Source organism: Equus quagga, chromosome 4, assembly GCF_021613505.1.
Source record: "Equus quagga isolate Etosha38 chromosome 4, UCLA_HA_Equagga_1.0, whole genome shotgun sequence".
Lineage (NCBI taxonomy): Eukaryota > Metazoa > Chordata > Mammalia > Perissodactyla > Equidae > Equus > Equus quagga.
Genome location: NC_060270.1, coordinates 119,249,583 through 119,267,130, shown reverse-complemented (window position 1 = coordinate 119,267,130; position 17,548 = coordinate 119,249,583). Strand labels below are relative to the sequence as shown.

The 17,548-nt window shown below is 35.6% G+C and overlaps 1 protein-coding gene across 2 annotated transcripts in view; it reads right to left on the bottom strand.

Moving 5' to 3' along the window:
- Positions 1-4,773: 4,773 nt before the first annotated feature.
- UBE2E3 (ubiquitin conjugating enzyme E2 E3) overlaps positions 4,774-17,548 on the bottom strand; it is an 88,642-nt gene continuing 75,867 nt past the window's right edge. For both annotated transcript variants that reach the window (XM_046659896.1, XM_046659897.1), the window contains exons 4-6: positions 10,559-10,691; positions 7,289-7,436; positions 4,774-5,412 (exon numbers count right to left, since the gene is read on the bottom strand). In XM_046659896.1, the coding sequence (XP_046515852.1) occupies positions 5,315-5,412; positions 7,289-7,436; positions 10,559-10,691 (379 nt within the window). In that variant the 3' untranslated portion in view covers positions 4,774-5,314. The remainder of the gene's footprint in view (positions 5,413-7,288; positions 7,437-10,558; positions 10,692-17,548) is intronic.

Here is a 17,548-nt window from a genome sequence, read left to right as displayed (position 1 = left end):
TCATTCATTCAGCAAACACATATCATGTTAGCTACTGGGCTGAGATACACAGACAAAGAGTACGGATATTATCCTCCAAAACCTTACTATCCAGAAATATGTATAAGGTGTTAACTGAATATAATAAAATGCCAAAATGCATGCTACAGACATGGGGTACTAAGAGTAGTCTGAAAGACAGAGAGTATTTCAAAAGCATCAAATAGTATTAAGTATGTTTAATACCATATAGATTGGGTAAAACCAAATTATTATACTAATATTTTCATAGTTAAATGAGCAAGGACATCTGTTCAATTTCTCATTTAACAGAAGTGGGTATGTATTAGCAAAGACATGTTCTTCTCTGCTAATGGAAAAAATCTATCTGGCCAGGAAAATGATAAACTATTTAAGGATGTCTCAATGTATTCATCTCAGTAGGCATCACAGTACCTGAAAGGACCTTCAATTAGCAAGCACTTAAAACTTGTAGAATAAACTCACAATGGAGGTCAGATAAGGGGTTATAATAGCATAACCACCCTGCACCCACCCCATGCAAAAGAAAAAAGAAAGAAAAACAAACAAGGATTCTTGCTGAGGAGGGCACCTGGCTTACTGCTGGCACTTGGAAATACGCACATACTTGAATTCTTTTTATTACTTCTGGTGTTTGTGCAGATGGCATCTCAAGAGAAACACACAGACTGACAGACTAAAGGTACATGACAGTAAAATGGAGACGTTTCATCAAAGGTGTTGGACTTGAGATAAATTTTAGGGATTGGAGGATTTGGGGAAAAAAATTGCTTTTAATGTTCTGTGTTGGGGAGACTTGCATAACTGGCTGTAGCATCACTGGATTTCAATAAGGGAGCCTGTAGATATGGAAGATTTAAAGTGAGGTTAAATTTCTCTCAATACACTCCTTGGTAATACCTAGATTTATTGAACAATTCCTTTGCAGTGCCATAGCTCTGTTTATTTCTGAACACATCCAGGGCTGGGACCCAGAGCTCTGTTGCCTAATCACAATCAAATTACTCATTCTCATATATAATTAAATTAATGAGAAATGCTACTAAAGGAGGTTTATACTGTCCTTGTGCCTAAATCTGGGTGAACTTTTACCTTTTTTTTTTTAATTTTTCAAACTTAGCTTCTTAATTTTTGGCCTTATTAATATATAGGATATTATGATTTAAAAATCACCTTGGGCTTCTAGTCACATGAGCTACTGGAACCACAAGAAGTTGAGAGCACAGCAGGTGGCAAACTGAAGCAAGAGAGACACTGCAGGAAATCCAGGCTACTCCCTTGGAGAGGAGTGCTTGAGAGTTTAACAGAGAGACTCGGGGAGAAAGAGAGGAAGCGGGGCTAGGTGTGGTAACACGCAGCCCCCTTAGAGGACGGCTCTTCATTTCTAATTAACAAGGCTGATTCTGACTGACAAGGCCTTAATACTACCATCACTGTGGGCAATGCAGTTTATAAACCAGTCCCAGAAATTTGTTTTATAACCACTTTGAAAGGATTATCAGCCCACTGTGTAGAAACATCCCATTACACGCTGGAGAGGTACACATTTAAATCACTAAAGAACTCTACCAAAAAAAGTTGACAAACTAGTTACCAAAAATTGATGTTTCAAATAATGCCTATCTACTGAAATGTAATTATAATGTTTTATTATCTGGGTATTACTTGAAAAAACTTAGTAATTTATTTAGACATGAATCAAATGAATTTATTATATATTCTATTTATCTAAAATAAGGAACACTAACTGAAATATAAGTGGATAACCTAATTATTTTAGAACCATTATCTCGGCCTCTTCAAATAATCTGCAGTGGTTTTATAAAGATAATTAATGTCTCATGTCATGCCACAATTCTGTCCAAAGAACACAATATAAATGTCAACTGGAAAGGCGTTAACCTACTGCACTAACATTACTACAACGCAGGTTAATATCTAAAGTCACAGTACTGAAATTGACTTAAATTTTATAATATAGTCATTATTGTAGTGTTATAAGAATACACTTGGGCCAGTTAGTGGGCTGACTCCAAGTACACAACACCTCAAAGTTCTTATTAGAAAGAGTAGCATACACATGGGTCAATTCAAACCGCAAACGTCTACAAAATTTCATCCTCGTGATTAAGATTTCCTGGTTAAAAAAAAAAAAAGCAATGTCTAGATAATTAATACATCTTGTTATTTTGAAAAATGCGGTCATTAAGTGCTTGATATATTTATCAATATAAATTTCCTGATGTGCTTATATGCTGTTTGGTTACATAATTTTAAAATAACATCATTTATCTCATTTTCCAAATTAAAAAAAGGGAAATCAGTGACGTTAAAAGCATTCCTATGACAAAATGTTTAAAGCATAAGATAAACAAACATACCTCATACTCATCGGAAACAATTAATAAAGCCTTATTCTGTAAGGTTCCATTCGAGACTTTAAAATAGAATATCGAAAAAAGGATTTACTAAAATGCAAAATTGTACTTTATCTTATAGATTAATTTTCAGAAGTTACCAATCTATGTATGTGTGTTTTACATATACACATATATATTCAATACTAACTATGATGTCATAAACAAAAACTCTTAGTTAGCCTAGTGGTAAAGAATGGGGGCTGTACCTCCGAATCATATTGGCTGTGTAATCTGGGGAAAGTTATTTAACCTGTCTATGCATCAGTTTCACTTCGTCAACTGAGGATCATCAGTGTCTCCTCTCGGGAAGCTCTTTAGGGATATTAAATGAGATAAGGCACATCATAACAGGGCAGTGCCTGGAATGTAGTGGTGCACTGCATGGCTCCTCTGAGAACACTCCAGGCTCAAGGACACGCGTGGTCCCATGCCCATTCTTGAACACTTATAAAGTTACATTTGGACTTTAACTTGTAAAATTTGCTCTTAATGGATGAGAAAAAGTCTGGGTTTTGAAATACCACTATTTACTTCTAGAGTGAAGTTTCAAGGGTTTTTTTCCCCTTGAAATGAATATCTATGGAACTGGGAAGTGGAGCTACAGTTTTTCAGAAATCGACAACATAAAAAATTTCAGAATTTTAAGCAGACCTAATAGAAGGAAACCAAACGACAATTGCTATTTTTCAGTCCATCAGAAATTGTAGCCGATTTCTTGAAAGTGAAAGCAGAGCAAACAGAATAAATTTTATAAGATTAGAATGACTGAGTTTGAGGGCTAATAGAGAAGAGGGAGATCATTAAATTCAACTTTTTATTTCATGTATGAATAAACAAACTCAAGAAGTTAAAGTGTCACCTTCAAGGTCACAAAGGTAGTTTGTGGAAGAGCTATAAATATTTTTAAGTAACCAATCCCCTCCACTCTGTCCCAGGCGAGTATGGGACACAGCCTGGAAATAAGCACAACAGGTTGGTGGTAGTAATTAGGCTGACAGCAAATGAAGAAGTCCAATGACAAACATCCTCACGTTCAGTATGATGAAGGCTTTTCTAGCACCAAGTGAGGTTTATTACTCTAGGATGTAACATGTATGATATTGGAAGTGGGGAAAACTACTTTCTACAGCTCAACTACATGGAAATCCCTACAGCTTCCATAAAAGGTCACCACTTTCATCACATTAACATGAACTCCATTACACATGAGTTACTACTTGAAATAGTCAAGACTCAGAGGTTTTCATAAGCCTAAGCCTGAATTCTTCAAAATAATACCTTTTGTTTGGTGTTCCTTTGTAATATGGAGAGATTTTTCTGTGGTGGAGTTTAAGTGAAAAATAGATACTTAAGTGTAATTTTGTTTTTACCCTGATTTAAGACTTCTATAGGTAAATACTCAAGTAGGAGTCTACTATTCTTAGTGAGGATACATGCAACTGTAATGTTTTACTTCATTATCTTGAAGCAATGTACTTTTATGCTAATAATTCCACTCTATAAATTTAAGATAGTACTCTATTTTCATATTTAGGAATGGAGAAGACATTTGCCCCATATTTCACAACCTTGGCTACATGACCAGAGAATTATCTCAACAATTATCCCAGTCATAGAAAAGAAATCACATTTATACTCTGTTTACCAAATCTGAATATTGCAAAGTAATTCTAATTCTTATAAGAAATCTAAAATTTAATAACTACAACTAGAAAGAAGGAATTTATACAGCCTGTAAAACTCTTAAAATTTGGTATCTTTTTCAACTGAGAAATAATGTCACATCTGCACACCAATCCAGAGTTCTATTCTACCTTCAGGGCAGACAAGGGTTTCTGTGTTCAACTCTGCCTCTGGCCTGGCCAAGTGCCATCATAAGAATGGCAATGAACACCATACATCATGAAAATTCAAGACTAGGATTAGAAGTAAAGTAAAAAATGCACCAAAGACATAAAAGAACTACCAGATTAAAGTTGTTTGACAGTATCGCCCAATGGTGGACAGAAATCACCAATTTGGAAACAAATGTTCACCAGATTTCTGAGTGAGCCAGGATTTCATATTATCTTTAGCTCAAATATATGATCAAAGTAGAGCTTTATGTGTTTTTGAGACCAAGGGTTTAAAATCCAGTTTTGCTTCTCTCGTTAGGACTTAAAGGAAAAAAACTCTACACATTTAATAAGATTTCAAATGTTTTCAATTTAATAATTTGTTTATTTGTACTAGTCCTTAGTAGTCAATCTTCATATCCACATTTTGATTTCATCAACAATCATCTCAGACACACCTGTTAACAACACTGACTTGAAATATTACGACAGGAAACTATGCCTTCAGGAGCATGTTTATTGTGTTTGAGATGATACATCAGGTGCTCTCTGAGCTACAAAGGGTAAAAGGAAATCCTCTCATTACAAACTGACAAAGGTAAAAGGTAAAACATTTTTCACAACAGCATGAACCACATACTCAGAAATAGATCTGGGTTTAATACAAATGACATAATTCCTAGTCATCTACGGCTACTTTTATAACTTCATACAGATAAGGAATTAGGCTAAAATGCACTATAATATTTGGTAGACTTCAGGACCAGTATCCTTAGTACATCACAAAATACATTTTGATATCCCAAAGAAGCAAGACTTGCAAGTAGGCGTTTTAAACATAACTAATCTACAGCTACAAAGTTCTACTCTTGATAGCATTTACCTTTTTGGGGAGTCTCCCAGTCTCCAAAGGATAAAAGCAGAGAGTAGAATCAGTATAACATATACACAGAAGTCCGTATTGTAAAGGCTATAAAGATTTGCAGCACAGTGAGAAGATGCCTTCTGCTCCTTCACACTGCATACAAATTATGTGAATTATGTTGCGTATCTCTTGGTCCACTGTCTGGCTATCCTGTCATGTTCTGCTCTGTTGGTCAAATACTGAGTGGCTATGCTTCCAACCAGAGGATCCGCTGGAAAAGTGAAAAGAACGTTAACAGATATTATCCGGTGTTTTAAAGGTATAGTTTTTTTTTTAAAAAGGCTGCGCCTGAGCTAACAACTGTTGCCTATCTTTTTTTTCCCTCCCCAAATCCCTCCAGTACATAGTTATATATTTTAGTTGTCGGTCCTTCTAGTTGTGGCATGTGGGATGCCACCTCAACATGGCCTAATGAGCGGTGCCATGTCTGCACCCAGGATCTGAATCCTCGGCCGCCAAAGCAGAGCACACAAACTTACCCACTCGGCCATGGGGCCAGCCCCAGTTTTAATATTCCATTAAATTGAAATGCCAAGTTTTCAGCAGCATCTTAATATATAATGGCTAAAAGTAACATAATAACCTATATATTTTAATATTCAAATTAGGAAAGGTCCTTTAACTAAAAAATGAATGTTGGGTGAACAAATTTGATTTTAATAAAAGATGCATGCCTTCAATATACAAAAACTATTTTTACTCTTGGCCTTTTATTCAATAATGAAAGTGTGTTAGGTGATTCTATTTCTGCCTTCTTATGGATATTAAAAAACGCAATTTTTAAATAAAAAGTCAGGTCTTACAATGCAATGCTATTTAGAATGAAATGTTTGCCTCATTCTGTGCAATAATGACTCAAATCATTATCCTTATCTCCATTTGAAAACTTAATTGCCATTTTGTTTTAAATAGAATTCTGAACTAGAAACTGAATCTGATATAAACTTTCAGTTTGAATTCTTTTTTTCAAAAAAAAATGTACACATGGCACAATATTTGAAGTGTGTGGAATGACAATCAGTAAAAAGTAACGCTCTCTTCCTTCCTGACTCCGATTACTCAGAAGTTTCTCTCCCTGGCAAACAATTGTTACCTGTTTACAGGATTTCTACCCAGAGATAGTATACACATTTACAAGCATTTAGAATCTTATTGTTATGCACATGTATCTTTTTTCAGTGCCTTGCTTCTTTACTTAACACACCTCAGAGAGCTTTGCCTATCAGTTCATACGGAGCTGCTTCAATCTCCTTATAGTAGCTACATCCAGTATTAGTGGACATTTAGGCTGTCTCCAACCTTTTGCTTTAATAAATGATGCCACAGTGAATCTCCTTCTATATATCGCTATATCTATCTATCTATCTTTGGCATACGTACAACTGCTTGGCCTAAGATAACAGGAATAGCCTTTGGTGATTAATCAAATATTAAGAAAAAGTAAGTCAACTTCTTAAAAAAATGACCACTTAGTAAGATAACATGCAAAATCTCAGGCCTGAATATCACTTTTTCAAGTCAGCTACCCATGTTAAAGATCATGTGTGGCAGTTATGCATTTCTTAAAAATGTTATGAATTATGCACTAATGGCTCTGAGTTTATATAGTCATAATCTAGTCTAACTCTCTCATCAGCTATCACTTTAATATCCACTGTTACTACATCTAAAACAACTAAACTATAATCCAAAAAGGAAGGGAGAACAAGAAGCCCTTCATGACTAAGTGATTGCTTCAAAGCACATGGCAGCATGGAAGGAGCAGGTGTCAGTCAGGCACATTGCTTTACTCTTGTCAAAAGTGGTTCGTATAGCTACATGATTTGGAAAATAGAGAATCCATCAATGATAGGGAGAAAATAATTATAGGGTAGCATGCCATTAACAAACTAAGTTATTGTGAAAAAGAAGTTATTGTGAAACTTTTTTGTTCTAACTGAAATGGCATTGATAATTTCCTAGCAAATGTGTCTTATTGCTGATCTTTCTACCTATAGCATTTACTTCTAAAATCCACATTTAAGCTAACCAAGAAAGCGCAATGGTTTCTGTAGCCTCATTGTATGTGTTAATGAAGATTTGCTTACCAGGGTTGCAGTCTGTCAAAAGAGAACAAATCGACAGCAAAACCTTTGAAATAGTCAAAGCAGGACTCCAGTTGTCTTTAAGGATGTCCAGACAGATGACTCCCTGACTGTTGATGTTGCAGTGATAGATCCTGGTGCGGAAAGTAACCTAAGGGCGGTTACATTAAAAACACAAGGAAAATCAAGGCTTTATTACCAACTAAAACTCTCACCAGCAAGATTGAAGGGCACACATCAAAGATGATCTAAACAGCAAATAATGTAACTGAAGAGCTCATCAAATACTAGGTTTAAGTAGTAACAAAATTAAACGGTTTTATTCAGCTGAGAAATTTTGTTTGTACCCAGTATAGTAGGAACTATATTGATTTTAAACCAACATGAGTAGTTGATTTGATTAGTTTAATCCAAATGGTAGAGCAATTATTCTATGTTTGTGTGTACACACACACACACCACATACAGGTTGCATGCATGTGCACACACACACCCGTTTAAAGATAGAAAGTGAGGAAGAACAGAAACATTTTGGCGCCAAAGGTAAGCAAAACTGGTGATGAATTATTTTTAATATAAAAGGAAACTTACATTAGTTTCTTAGTAGAAAAGATCAGTATCAACTCAGCTAACTGCTTGCCTTGTGTCAGAAAATACTGGAGAAGAATTTAGAGGAAGGTTGGTGAAATCACCAGCCTTTCTATTTCTCAGCCTTTCATTTCCAAAAGTGGCTCACCGTCTTGTGAGACCAAGACAGTAAAATAAAACAAGCAAAGTCTTAAGCTACTGCATAAAGGAAACTAATATATCCCTGAGATGTGTGGGGAAAAAAAGGCTAAATCATAGGAACAAATACTGACAAGTTTCAGAACAATCACGAACACTAATTGAGTGGTCAATCTTAATCTGGAGTTGCAGAGAAAAAAAGACAGTTCCTGATCTCTTAGAACTAGCAGTGTACTCCCAAGTGATGTCTGGGAAGAAAATATTAAAAGCCCTCAAAAGTGCATTTCTGACAAGGATGCATAATTAAAAACAAGAAAGAAACCACCGGTCAGTGAGGGAGGAGACTATAGAAACGTGGCTGGTGGAATTGAGATGGGTTAAAAGTGGGTTCAAAGACTCAGGACCAAAAAGAGAATGTAAAATATCACATTAATACTACTTTCATATTGATCACATGTTGAAATGACAAGATTTTGGATATACTAGGTTAAGTAAAATATATTATTAAAATTAATTTCACTGTTTCTTTCTACCCTTTTCAATGTAGCTATTAGAGAATTTAAAATTACACGTGTAGCTTGCATTCTATTTCTATTAGACAGTTCTCTAGAATATGGGAAGAATATACTCAGATCACTGACAGCCAACTACTCAACAGATATGAGTGGTTTACAAACATAATACAATTAATATTTTGAATCTTTTCAGCCATTAACAATCAGTGAACAGAAGAGAATTTAAATTTTTATTATTTCAAGAAGTTCAACACCTTATCTGAACTTCAAAAATAAGCAGTGATACAGAGAAATAATTGTACTGAACACCAAGATAATAGCAGAAGTCTTATTTCACTTGTCCAACTATTGAACTGAATAACACTTCATTATACTGTATAAGATATCTTAGGCAAGAGGAATGAATCAACATTAAAGGGTTAGAAAATTAAAATATTGAGACCTCAGCAAAAAAACAAGCTAAATTAATAAACATTATATTAACCAAAACAATTACGATAAATCACATACAGAACTACAGTTTGAAACCCCTGTTAGTCAATTTCTATTTTCCATTAAAAGACGCTAAGAAAAATGTACGTATTTTCTTCAACAAATTTTCCCTCATGTACAAAAATAAATAAACCTTGCAAACTTTTTCCTGCTAATTTTGTTACCATATTAAAACCAATTTCCAAGATAAAAAAACAAAGCATGTAGAAGTAAGTAACACTATTTATAAATACAGTCATGAACTATTTTGCTAAGGTTTTGTTTTCTATAACAGAAAAAATCACAATGCAAACTGAGCAGTTAGTGATACACCGGCATTTAACACGTTACTGTGAATGTGAATACAATTTGAGATATTAATATGAGGGTTTTGTCCCTTTATCTGATTGATCTAGCAAGACATACTCTACATACCTGGGAGCATTAAATGAGACAATCATTTAAAGATCTTAAATTCTGATGGGCCCCATAGTAAAGGACTCAAAAAACTGATAGTGTGGTTGACAGCAAATACCTCTAGGTGACAGGGAACCCTGGCATCTGCAATTTGAGGTAAATACCACTAGGTGGAACTGTTGTTGCCTTATTAAACAATAGTGGAATCTCTTTTTTTTTAAACAAAATAAACCCTTTATTTTTATACACACACACACGAGCATGTGAGCAACGGCATTAAATCAGTACATATAATGTTTTAGAGAGCATAGAGAACATAAGCAACTATGTTGAAAAGAAAAACATTTCATCATAGTTAAGGGCTTTATAACACACTTTTCCCTGACACGTCAGAAGTCTCTGTAACTATGGCATAATTATGCTCAGGCTTCGTATTTGTGGTTTTCACCTGTTGGCTTGACCAATTTATAATGAGAATTCAGAGGAGGAAGCTATTCAAGTAATCATTATGTTTAAGACTTGAAAAATAACAACCAGTCATTACAAGGCACAATTTAACCCTTCCTTCTGTTTGTTATCCATTTAATTCATATTAAGAGACAACAACAAACAGGTGTAAGTCACCCAAGCCACCCTCATTCTCATTATTACATCATCCTACAGAGCACACAAAGCAAGTTTATTAAGTAGTATTAGTTTCCCTATTCTTTGCTATGTATGGCTTTCTAGTTTTTGCTCATCTATAAAGATAAGGTACTTAGCACAAAATTCAAGTTATTTAACACTTATTTCTGGAAGCTGTCAAACAGGTTTTCTTTTTATCCCAATATGTTTCTTAAGGAAGATTCATAGGATATTTTCCCTCATAGCATAAATCTAAAATTTATCTGCTTTATTGATGTGCAAAGTAGCATACTTTCATTTACAACTAAAGCCTCTTTTGGCTGATGATAAAGTTATCTGTAAAAGGCAGAAATTAATTACTTTCACAGTTTTAAAATTTTTAGTTACATGAGAGTTTCTGTATCAGTCCATGAAAAACAATGAAATAAAAATGATTACATCAATGCACATTTAACCTCTAGAATAAACTGATTTTGGAAGAGAAGGATAAATGTTAAGGAATGTACTTCTAGGTTCTTACCTTTGGTGGCTTAAATGGATAATCGGATGAAAATGTGATATCCAGAAAAAACACACCACCTTCATATACAGAACCTGGTGGACCAAGTATAGTCGATCTCCATTCATAAATGTTATCTCCTTTAGGTCCAGCACTATTTAAAAGAAATTAAAAATCAATGTGTATATCTGGAAGCAATGAATGTTAACATCTTAAACTAATTAAGTATTAAAGGTAAATTAACAACCTAGAGCAATAAGAGGTAAGTATAAACGAAATAAGCCCCAACGTGTGCATCAATGTGTGTGTATAAACTTATTTGGAAATATTTCAAACTTACAGAAAAATTGCAAGAACAAAGAACACCTGTACAACTTTACCCAGACTCTGCTGCTGTTAGCGTTTTGCCCAATTTGCTTGATCACTTCTCCCTCTCTTTCTCTCTCTCTCTGTTTATATACACACACCCACAAAGTGCTTTTTTCTGAGTCATTTGAGAATAAGTTGGATATACCATGGCTCTTTCTCCATAAATAACTTCAGTGTGCATTTCTTAAAATCACCTCCAATACAATCACAATACAGCTACAATTTCAGTAAATATAATATCAATACAATACTTTAACTTACAACCTGCAAAGTAATGTTGTCAATTGACCCAATGATGTTTTTAAAAAAAAAAGAAAAAACTTTAATTTTCCTTTACATACAGAATCAGTCTTGGGATCATTTATGTCCTGTGTCTTTAGTCTCCTCTAATATGAAGCCTTTTAGCCTTTCTTTTACTTTTATAACATTAACATTTTTGAATAATACAGCTGTTGTTCTTTTTTAATAGAATGCTTATCATTTTGAACTCATCTGATGCTTCCTCATGATTAGATGCAGGTAGTGCATTCCCAGCCAGAACAGTACCTAAATGATGATGTGTTCTCAGGGTATCACACATCGAGGGACTCTGTATTCACCTGTCCCTAATTGATGATGTTAATTTTCATTACCCAGATCAAGTGCTGTCCAATTTTCCTGCTGCTTACTTAATATCTTTTTTCTGCAACCAATAAGCAACCTTTGGACAAACACTATAAGACAATGCAAATATCCTGCTCTTCATCAAAATTTTTCCCCTAGATTTAACATCCATTTGTTATTCTTGGTTGAACTAAAAGTTTACTACGATGGTGATAAAAATCACCATTTTCCAACTCTAGCATTTCCTCCACATTTACCAGCTGGCCCTTGAGCCTTCTCTTCTCCCATTTATTTGTGTGAATATGTGTATCATTGGTGAGGTCTCATGGATTCCTCTTTTCCCCCCTAATAATTTATAATTCATTACTGCCTTTAATTATTTTGATGCTCAAAGAACCCCAGATTTGGTGGAAGCCCCTTCAAAATGGCCCCTATATCCTTGTGACAGGCCACCATCATTTTTTTGTGCACTTCCTTACTTTCTGGCATAGATGGTTCCAGCCTCCCAGCCTTGGAATCAGCCATTTCTTCAAGAAGCCATGGCTCCTTTTGGTGGGAATGTTGTTAGAAACCAAGATCTAACTGTTAGGTGCTACTAAGTCGCAGGTACATTGCACTGTGCTCAACACTACCATTTATAAAATACAAACAAGAGATAATTCAAATAAAATCTAAATACACAATTATTTATTGGAAGCCACCTCCAATACTCCTTACATTCTCTTCAAACTTACCTTACAGACTTCCATTTTTCTCCAACCTTTACATCATAAATTACCTTCACTTTTGGAACTAATATATGTATAAAGCTTTTCTTCTTTTAAAGTGACCATCAGTTTAGAAATGATCTGCATATTTGATTTAAAATAAGTGCAAACCAGCATTGATGATTCAATCATATTAATTACAGAAGGATATTCGGGCAGAGTTAAAATGATTTAACTATTATCTTATTAATTCTGTAAAACAAACTCAACTATAGACAGGTAAACAATACTATCAATAATCAAATGTGTGCTCTGAAAAACAGCTCATACAAAAAGGGTGTAAAAAACTTGGAGGGTATAATCAAAATGTTTACAGGATGCTTCAAAAAATCGATCTTTAAGGCAGATACATATGAACAATAAAATCTTATTATTTTGGCCTATTTAGGGAAAATATACTTTTAAAAATAAATACCACTTTATAAATTTTAAGTGTACACAGCAATTGGGACTAATTACAGTAATGGCTCATTGTTCTGTCACCATCTGAGAATCAGGTACAATTCCCTATGTGAATTTTCATTGTAACTAAAAACATAACATTATCAATTTGGAAAAAAAAAAGTTTAACCTGATTCAATGGCATTTCCTTTTCAAAGTTAATTTTTCCCTTGGTGACTCAAGGTAATCAGTACAAAATTAACTCACAGCATCAGAGATGTTTATAGTAAAATGTTTCTAAACTATACATGTCACACTTGTAGTAGTAGTAATAGTATGGTAGTAGTAGTAGTAATAATGTTAGCTAAGGTTTACTCCATCCTTAATATACGCCAGGCATTGTAAAGCATCATAGTGCAAAACTGACTGAATTCTCCTTACACATCTATGAAGTAGGTACTATTATCATACTCCTATTTTTAGATGAGGAAAATGAGGGTTCAGAGTTAAATAATTTTGCATATGTCCCACAACTATAAAATGACTGAGACAGAATTTGGAGAAAATCTGTGAACTAGTCTGTATTGTCTCTACTGATTTTGCTGCGTTTCCTCATAATTTCAGTGCCGCTACATCTAATTTAATCTCTAGTCAAAGTTTGCAAATCCTTATTTGTGTAAGAACCCAAGGGGAACTGTTCTCCAAAGAAACCAAATTTCCTCAGCAATATTTTCTGATTCTTAGCAGAACCATGTTATGCTTCACACGGCTGAATAGGAGGCAAGTTGGGGATTACCTTATTTTAATGAATCACAGAATTTCAGACTGGAAAGGATCTGGTTGAGGCCAAAACTCCCCATTTACACTTGAAGAAATGAAGGCACAGAAAGTAAGTGATCTATTTTAAATCCCCTCTAGAGCCAGCTGGTAGAAGAGCTGGGATTCCCATACCAAACTCTTGGTTCTTAAATTTGCATTCTTCTCACGTACCATGTTACCTTGCCACAGGACAAATAATATATTTATTACAGCAGGATATTAAATGTGACTTTCCCTGTTGTCTTGGAGTAGACTGAGTAAGGCTGCAGCTTAAGGCAGTGCGACTCCTTTCTGTTCCAAGCACACCTAGCCTAAGGTGAGTGAGGGCTAAAATCCAGCACTTGTGTTGGCTGCCTTGTCTGGAATAAGGGGCCCCTTCTCCTCCTCACGAAGGTGCCACCCGCTAGTCAAGACCCAGGTCGGGAGAAGGTGGGGAAAGGGTGTGTGTGTGTTGGGAGGAGGGGAGTTGGATGCAGTACTGACTCTACCCTGCTTCAAACAAAGCATGTTATAGGTTAGCAGCTGACCTGCCGTTGAGGATTCACAGCTGAGTAGAAAATGGGTGATAAATGCCGACAATCTCAAGATAGGTGCTATACACACTTTTCACTACTTCTCATTCTCTCTCTTCCACCAGGGCAACGCTCCAGCAATTCTATCCTCGTTCCTGGATCACCTACTTTCCCTCTCTGGTGAATCACGCCCACAGGAACACCACAATGCCATTTCTCCAATCTTTATTCAAAAACAAACCTCTGTTCTTCTACCACTCCCAGCTCCCATCTCAATTATCTCTTAAGAGGCTTTCACTCCCCATCATTCCACTGAAATAGCTTTCATCCAAGGTCACCAATGACCTCATCACTAGACCCAATACTCATTTCTCAATCCTCATCTTATTTGACTGGTCCAGCAACATTTGACACAGTTGATCACTTCCTCCTCCTAGATATACTTTCTCTGTTTCATTGCTAGAATAACATACTTACTAGTTTTCCTCCTACCTTTTCGGGCCCCTCCTTCTCAATCACTACTGCTGTTCCTTCTCTCCTAACCTCTAAAAATTGACAGTCCTCCAGAGCTCAGCCCTTGGGCCTCTTCTCTTTTCTACCTACATCCAATCTTTTGGTGGTCTCATGCAGTTTTATGGCTTCCAACAGCACCAATAAGCTCTTACCTCCCAATCTCTTATCTCCTACCTAGATTTCTATCCTGAATTCCAGAGCTACACAGATAACTGCTTACTAAACAGTCTTACTTTGAAATCAAATATTTTGAATTTAGCAATTTTGAAAATGCCTCAGATTTAACATGTCCTAAAGTGAGTTCCTGATCTTCCAATTCCTGCTATAATCTTCCCTACGTCAGCTAGCGGCAGCTCCAGTCTTCCAGTTCCTCAGGGCAAAAGCCTAGACCTCATCCTTGACAACGTTCTTTCTACCCCACATCCAGTAGTCAGCAAATTCTATTGGTTTTATCTTCAAAACATACCCAAAATTCTACTACTTCTCCCTACTCCTGTCAGGCCAACCTTGATTTCAAAACACCAGCACTCTCTGCCTGGATAATTACAGTAGCCTCCCGCTTCCACCTTTGACCCTACCCCCACCACAGTAGTCTACTGTCAATATGACAACCACGCAGAGCGATGGTTAAAAAGTAAATCAGACCATGTAACCCTGCTCAACCCCTCCAAAGGCTCACCTTCTCAACCTGTGTTCGAGACAAAGTCTTACAACTACAAAGCACTGTGTAACCTGCTGCCACCATCACCACCACTATCCTTCTTAGCTGTTTCTCTCTTCCTTGTTCGATTGGTTGTAGCAACCTGTTTCTCCAACACATGATGTACACTTCCAACCTCAGGGCTTCTGCATCAGTTGTGTCTCTGCCTGGAATACTCTTCCTCAAGATATCCCAGTGGTTTGCTCCATCACTTTCTGCAGGTCTTGACCCAAAAGTCATCCTCTCAGTGAGGCCTTTCCCGGTCACTCTATCTAAATCTCACACATGATCTCCACACATTTCACATCCTCCTTTCTATTTTTTCCCCATACCATTTATCACTCTCTGATATATTATCTATTTTATCTGTTTATCTTACTTGTGGTCCATCTCCCACTAGAATGTAAGCTCCATAATGTCACAAGATGAGGACTGGGCTCTCTACGCCCTGGAAGTTAGATGTGTTTTAATAACTTGAAGTAACTGAAGAGTTGTGGGATGTGCCCAAGGGGAGAAGAAAGGGAGATCTCAACAGAGCAAGTTAAATGGCAGGTGATAGGGAAAAGGAAAGGAAAAAGCAAAGGGGAAGGGGAACTTTTTCTTATATTACCTTCATAAGGAAGGATTCACTGATGGAGCAATTTACTTCACTGATACAGCAAAAGTAAAATTCACTCCAGTTCTGAGTCAAATTATGAAAAAACAGACAACATTAACAGAGGGTTTGTTTACTCAAACTTTAATTACGCGCTAATGTCAAAAAGAAGATCAAATGTTAAATTCCATAATTGAGGACTCCATTTTTTATTTAAATACTAAGAAAATGAGAAGTACCTTTATTCTACTGTTTTTCCCCGTAAACATTCATTTCCTCCTTTTAAATCCCATGTTGCACATAAGCTATTATATATTCTACAAAAAACAACAACAAAAGCAGGCAGAAAGTTTAGAATAACAAACTTGCACCTGGGGATTTTCTGTTACTGGCTGCTCTTATTGTTAACAAATGATGTTATTTTAAACATTTAGCAGCACAAGGACTGATATCTTAGCAAAATCCATTTCTCATTGCTTAAATATTAATTCAGCAATTACTGTTACTGCAAGAGTCATAAACACTATTCTTTTCCAGCACTGCAGTATTCCCTATAAGAACTTTCAAATGCTTAATAATAGATTCATTTTACAAATAAACTTTTTTTAATGGGTGTTTTTTTTTAGTATGTTTTGTGGTGAGGAAGATTGGCCCTGAGCTAACATTTGTTGCCAATCTTCCTCTTTCTTTTCTCCCCAAAGCCCCAGTACACAGTTGTGTATCCTAGTTCTAAGTCATTCTAGTTCTTCTATGGGGGATGCTGCTGGGGCATGGCTTGATAAAGGATGTGTAGGTCCATGCCAAGGATCCAAACCGGCAAACCCTGGGCCACCAAAGCAGAGCATGAAAACTTAACCACTTGGCCACCGGGGCCAGGCCCACAAGTAGACTTTTTTTTTTTTTTTTAACACAATGCTTTTACATATACAACTTTTTAATCCCATACTAAGTCAAATGCAAAGATTTACACTAAATTCTATATGCTTTTTATCCCTATGGCAAAAAGTCATCTTAAAATGAGTTGAACTAAATTCAAGGAGAAAAGAATGTAATAATGACTTACATCAAGACTTGCCATATTGTGGTGAATGTACCATTTTAAACTGCTGAAGTGTTAAAATGGATATTCCTATGTGTGTCTTATGCATTTGACATGAAAAAATCTTACTAATATAAAATTCTTGTTTAAGCACGGGTTTAATTTTATGTCTACAAAAATGAAAGAGCTTGAACTAAGATGGCATACTGGTATAACTTCAACAGGCCTTAACCACTTTGACTAAATTTTAAAGCACTACATAGTAATATAAACTCTATTAAAAACACAAATAAAATCAAAGAAGAACTAAATAAATGGAGAGATACTCTATGTTCATAGGTAAGAAGACATTATTGTCATGATGTCAATACTTCTCAACGTGATCTACAGATTCAATGCAATCCCAATCAAAACCCCAGCAAGTTATGTTGTGAATATCAACAAACATTATAAACTTTATATGGAGAGGCAGAAGACCCAGACTAGCCAACTCAATATCGAAGAACAAAGTTGGAGGACTGACACTACCCAAATTTAAGACTAACTATAAAGCCACAGTAATCAAGACAGTGTAGTATTGACAAAAGAATAAACAGCAGATAAATGGAACACAATAGAGAGTCCAGAAAGAGACCTACATAAAGTCAAGTATCTTTGACAAAGAAGCAAAGGCAATAAAACAGAGCAAGGACAGTCTTTTCAAAAACGATACT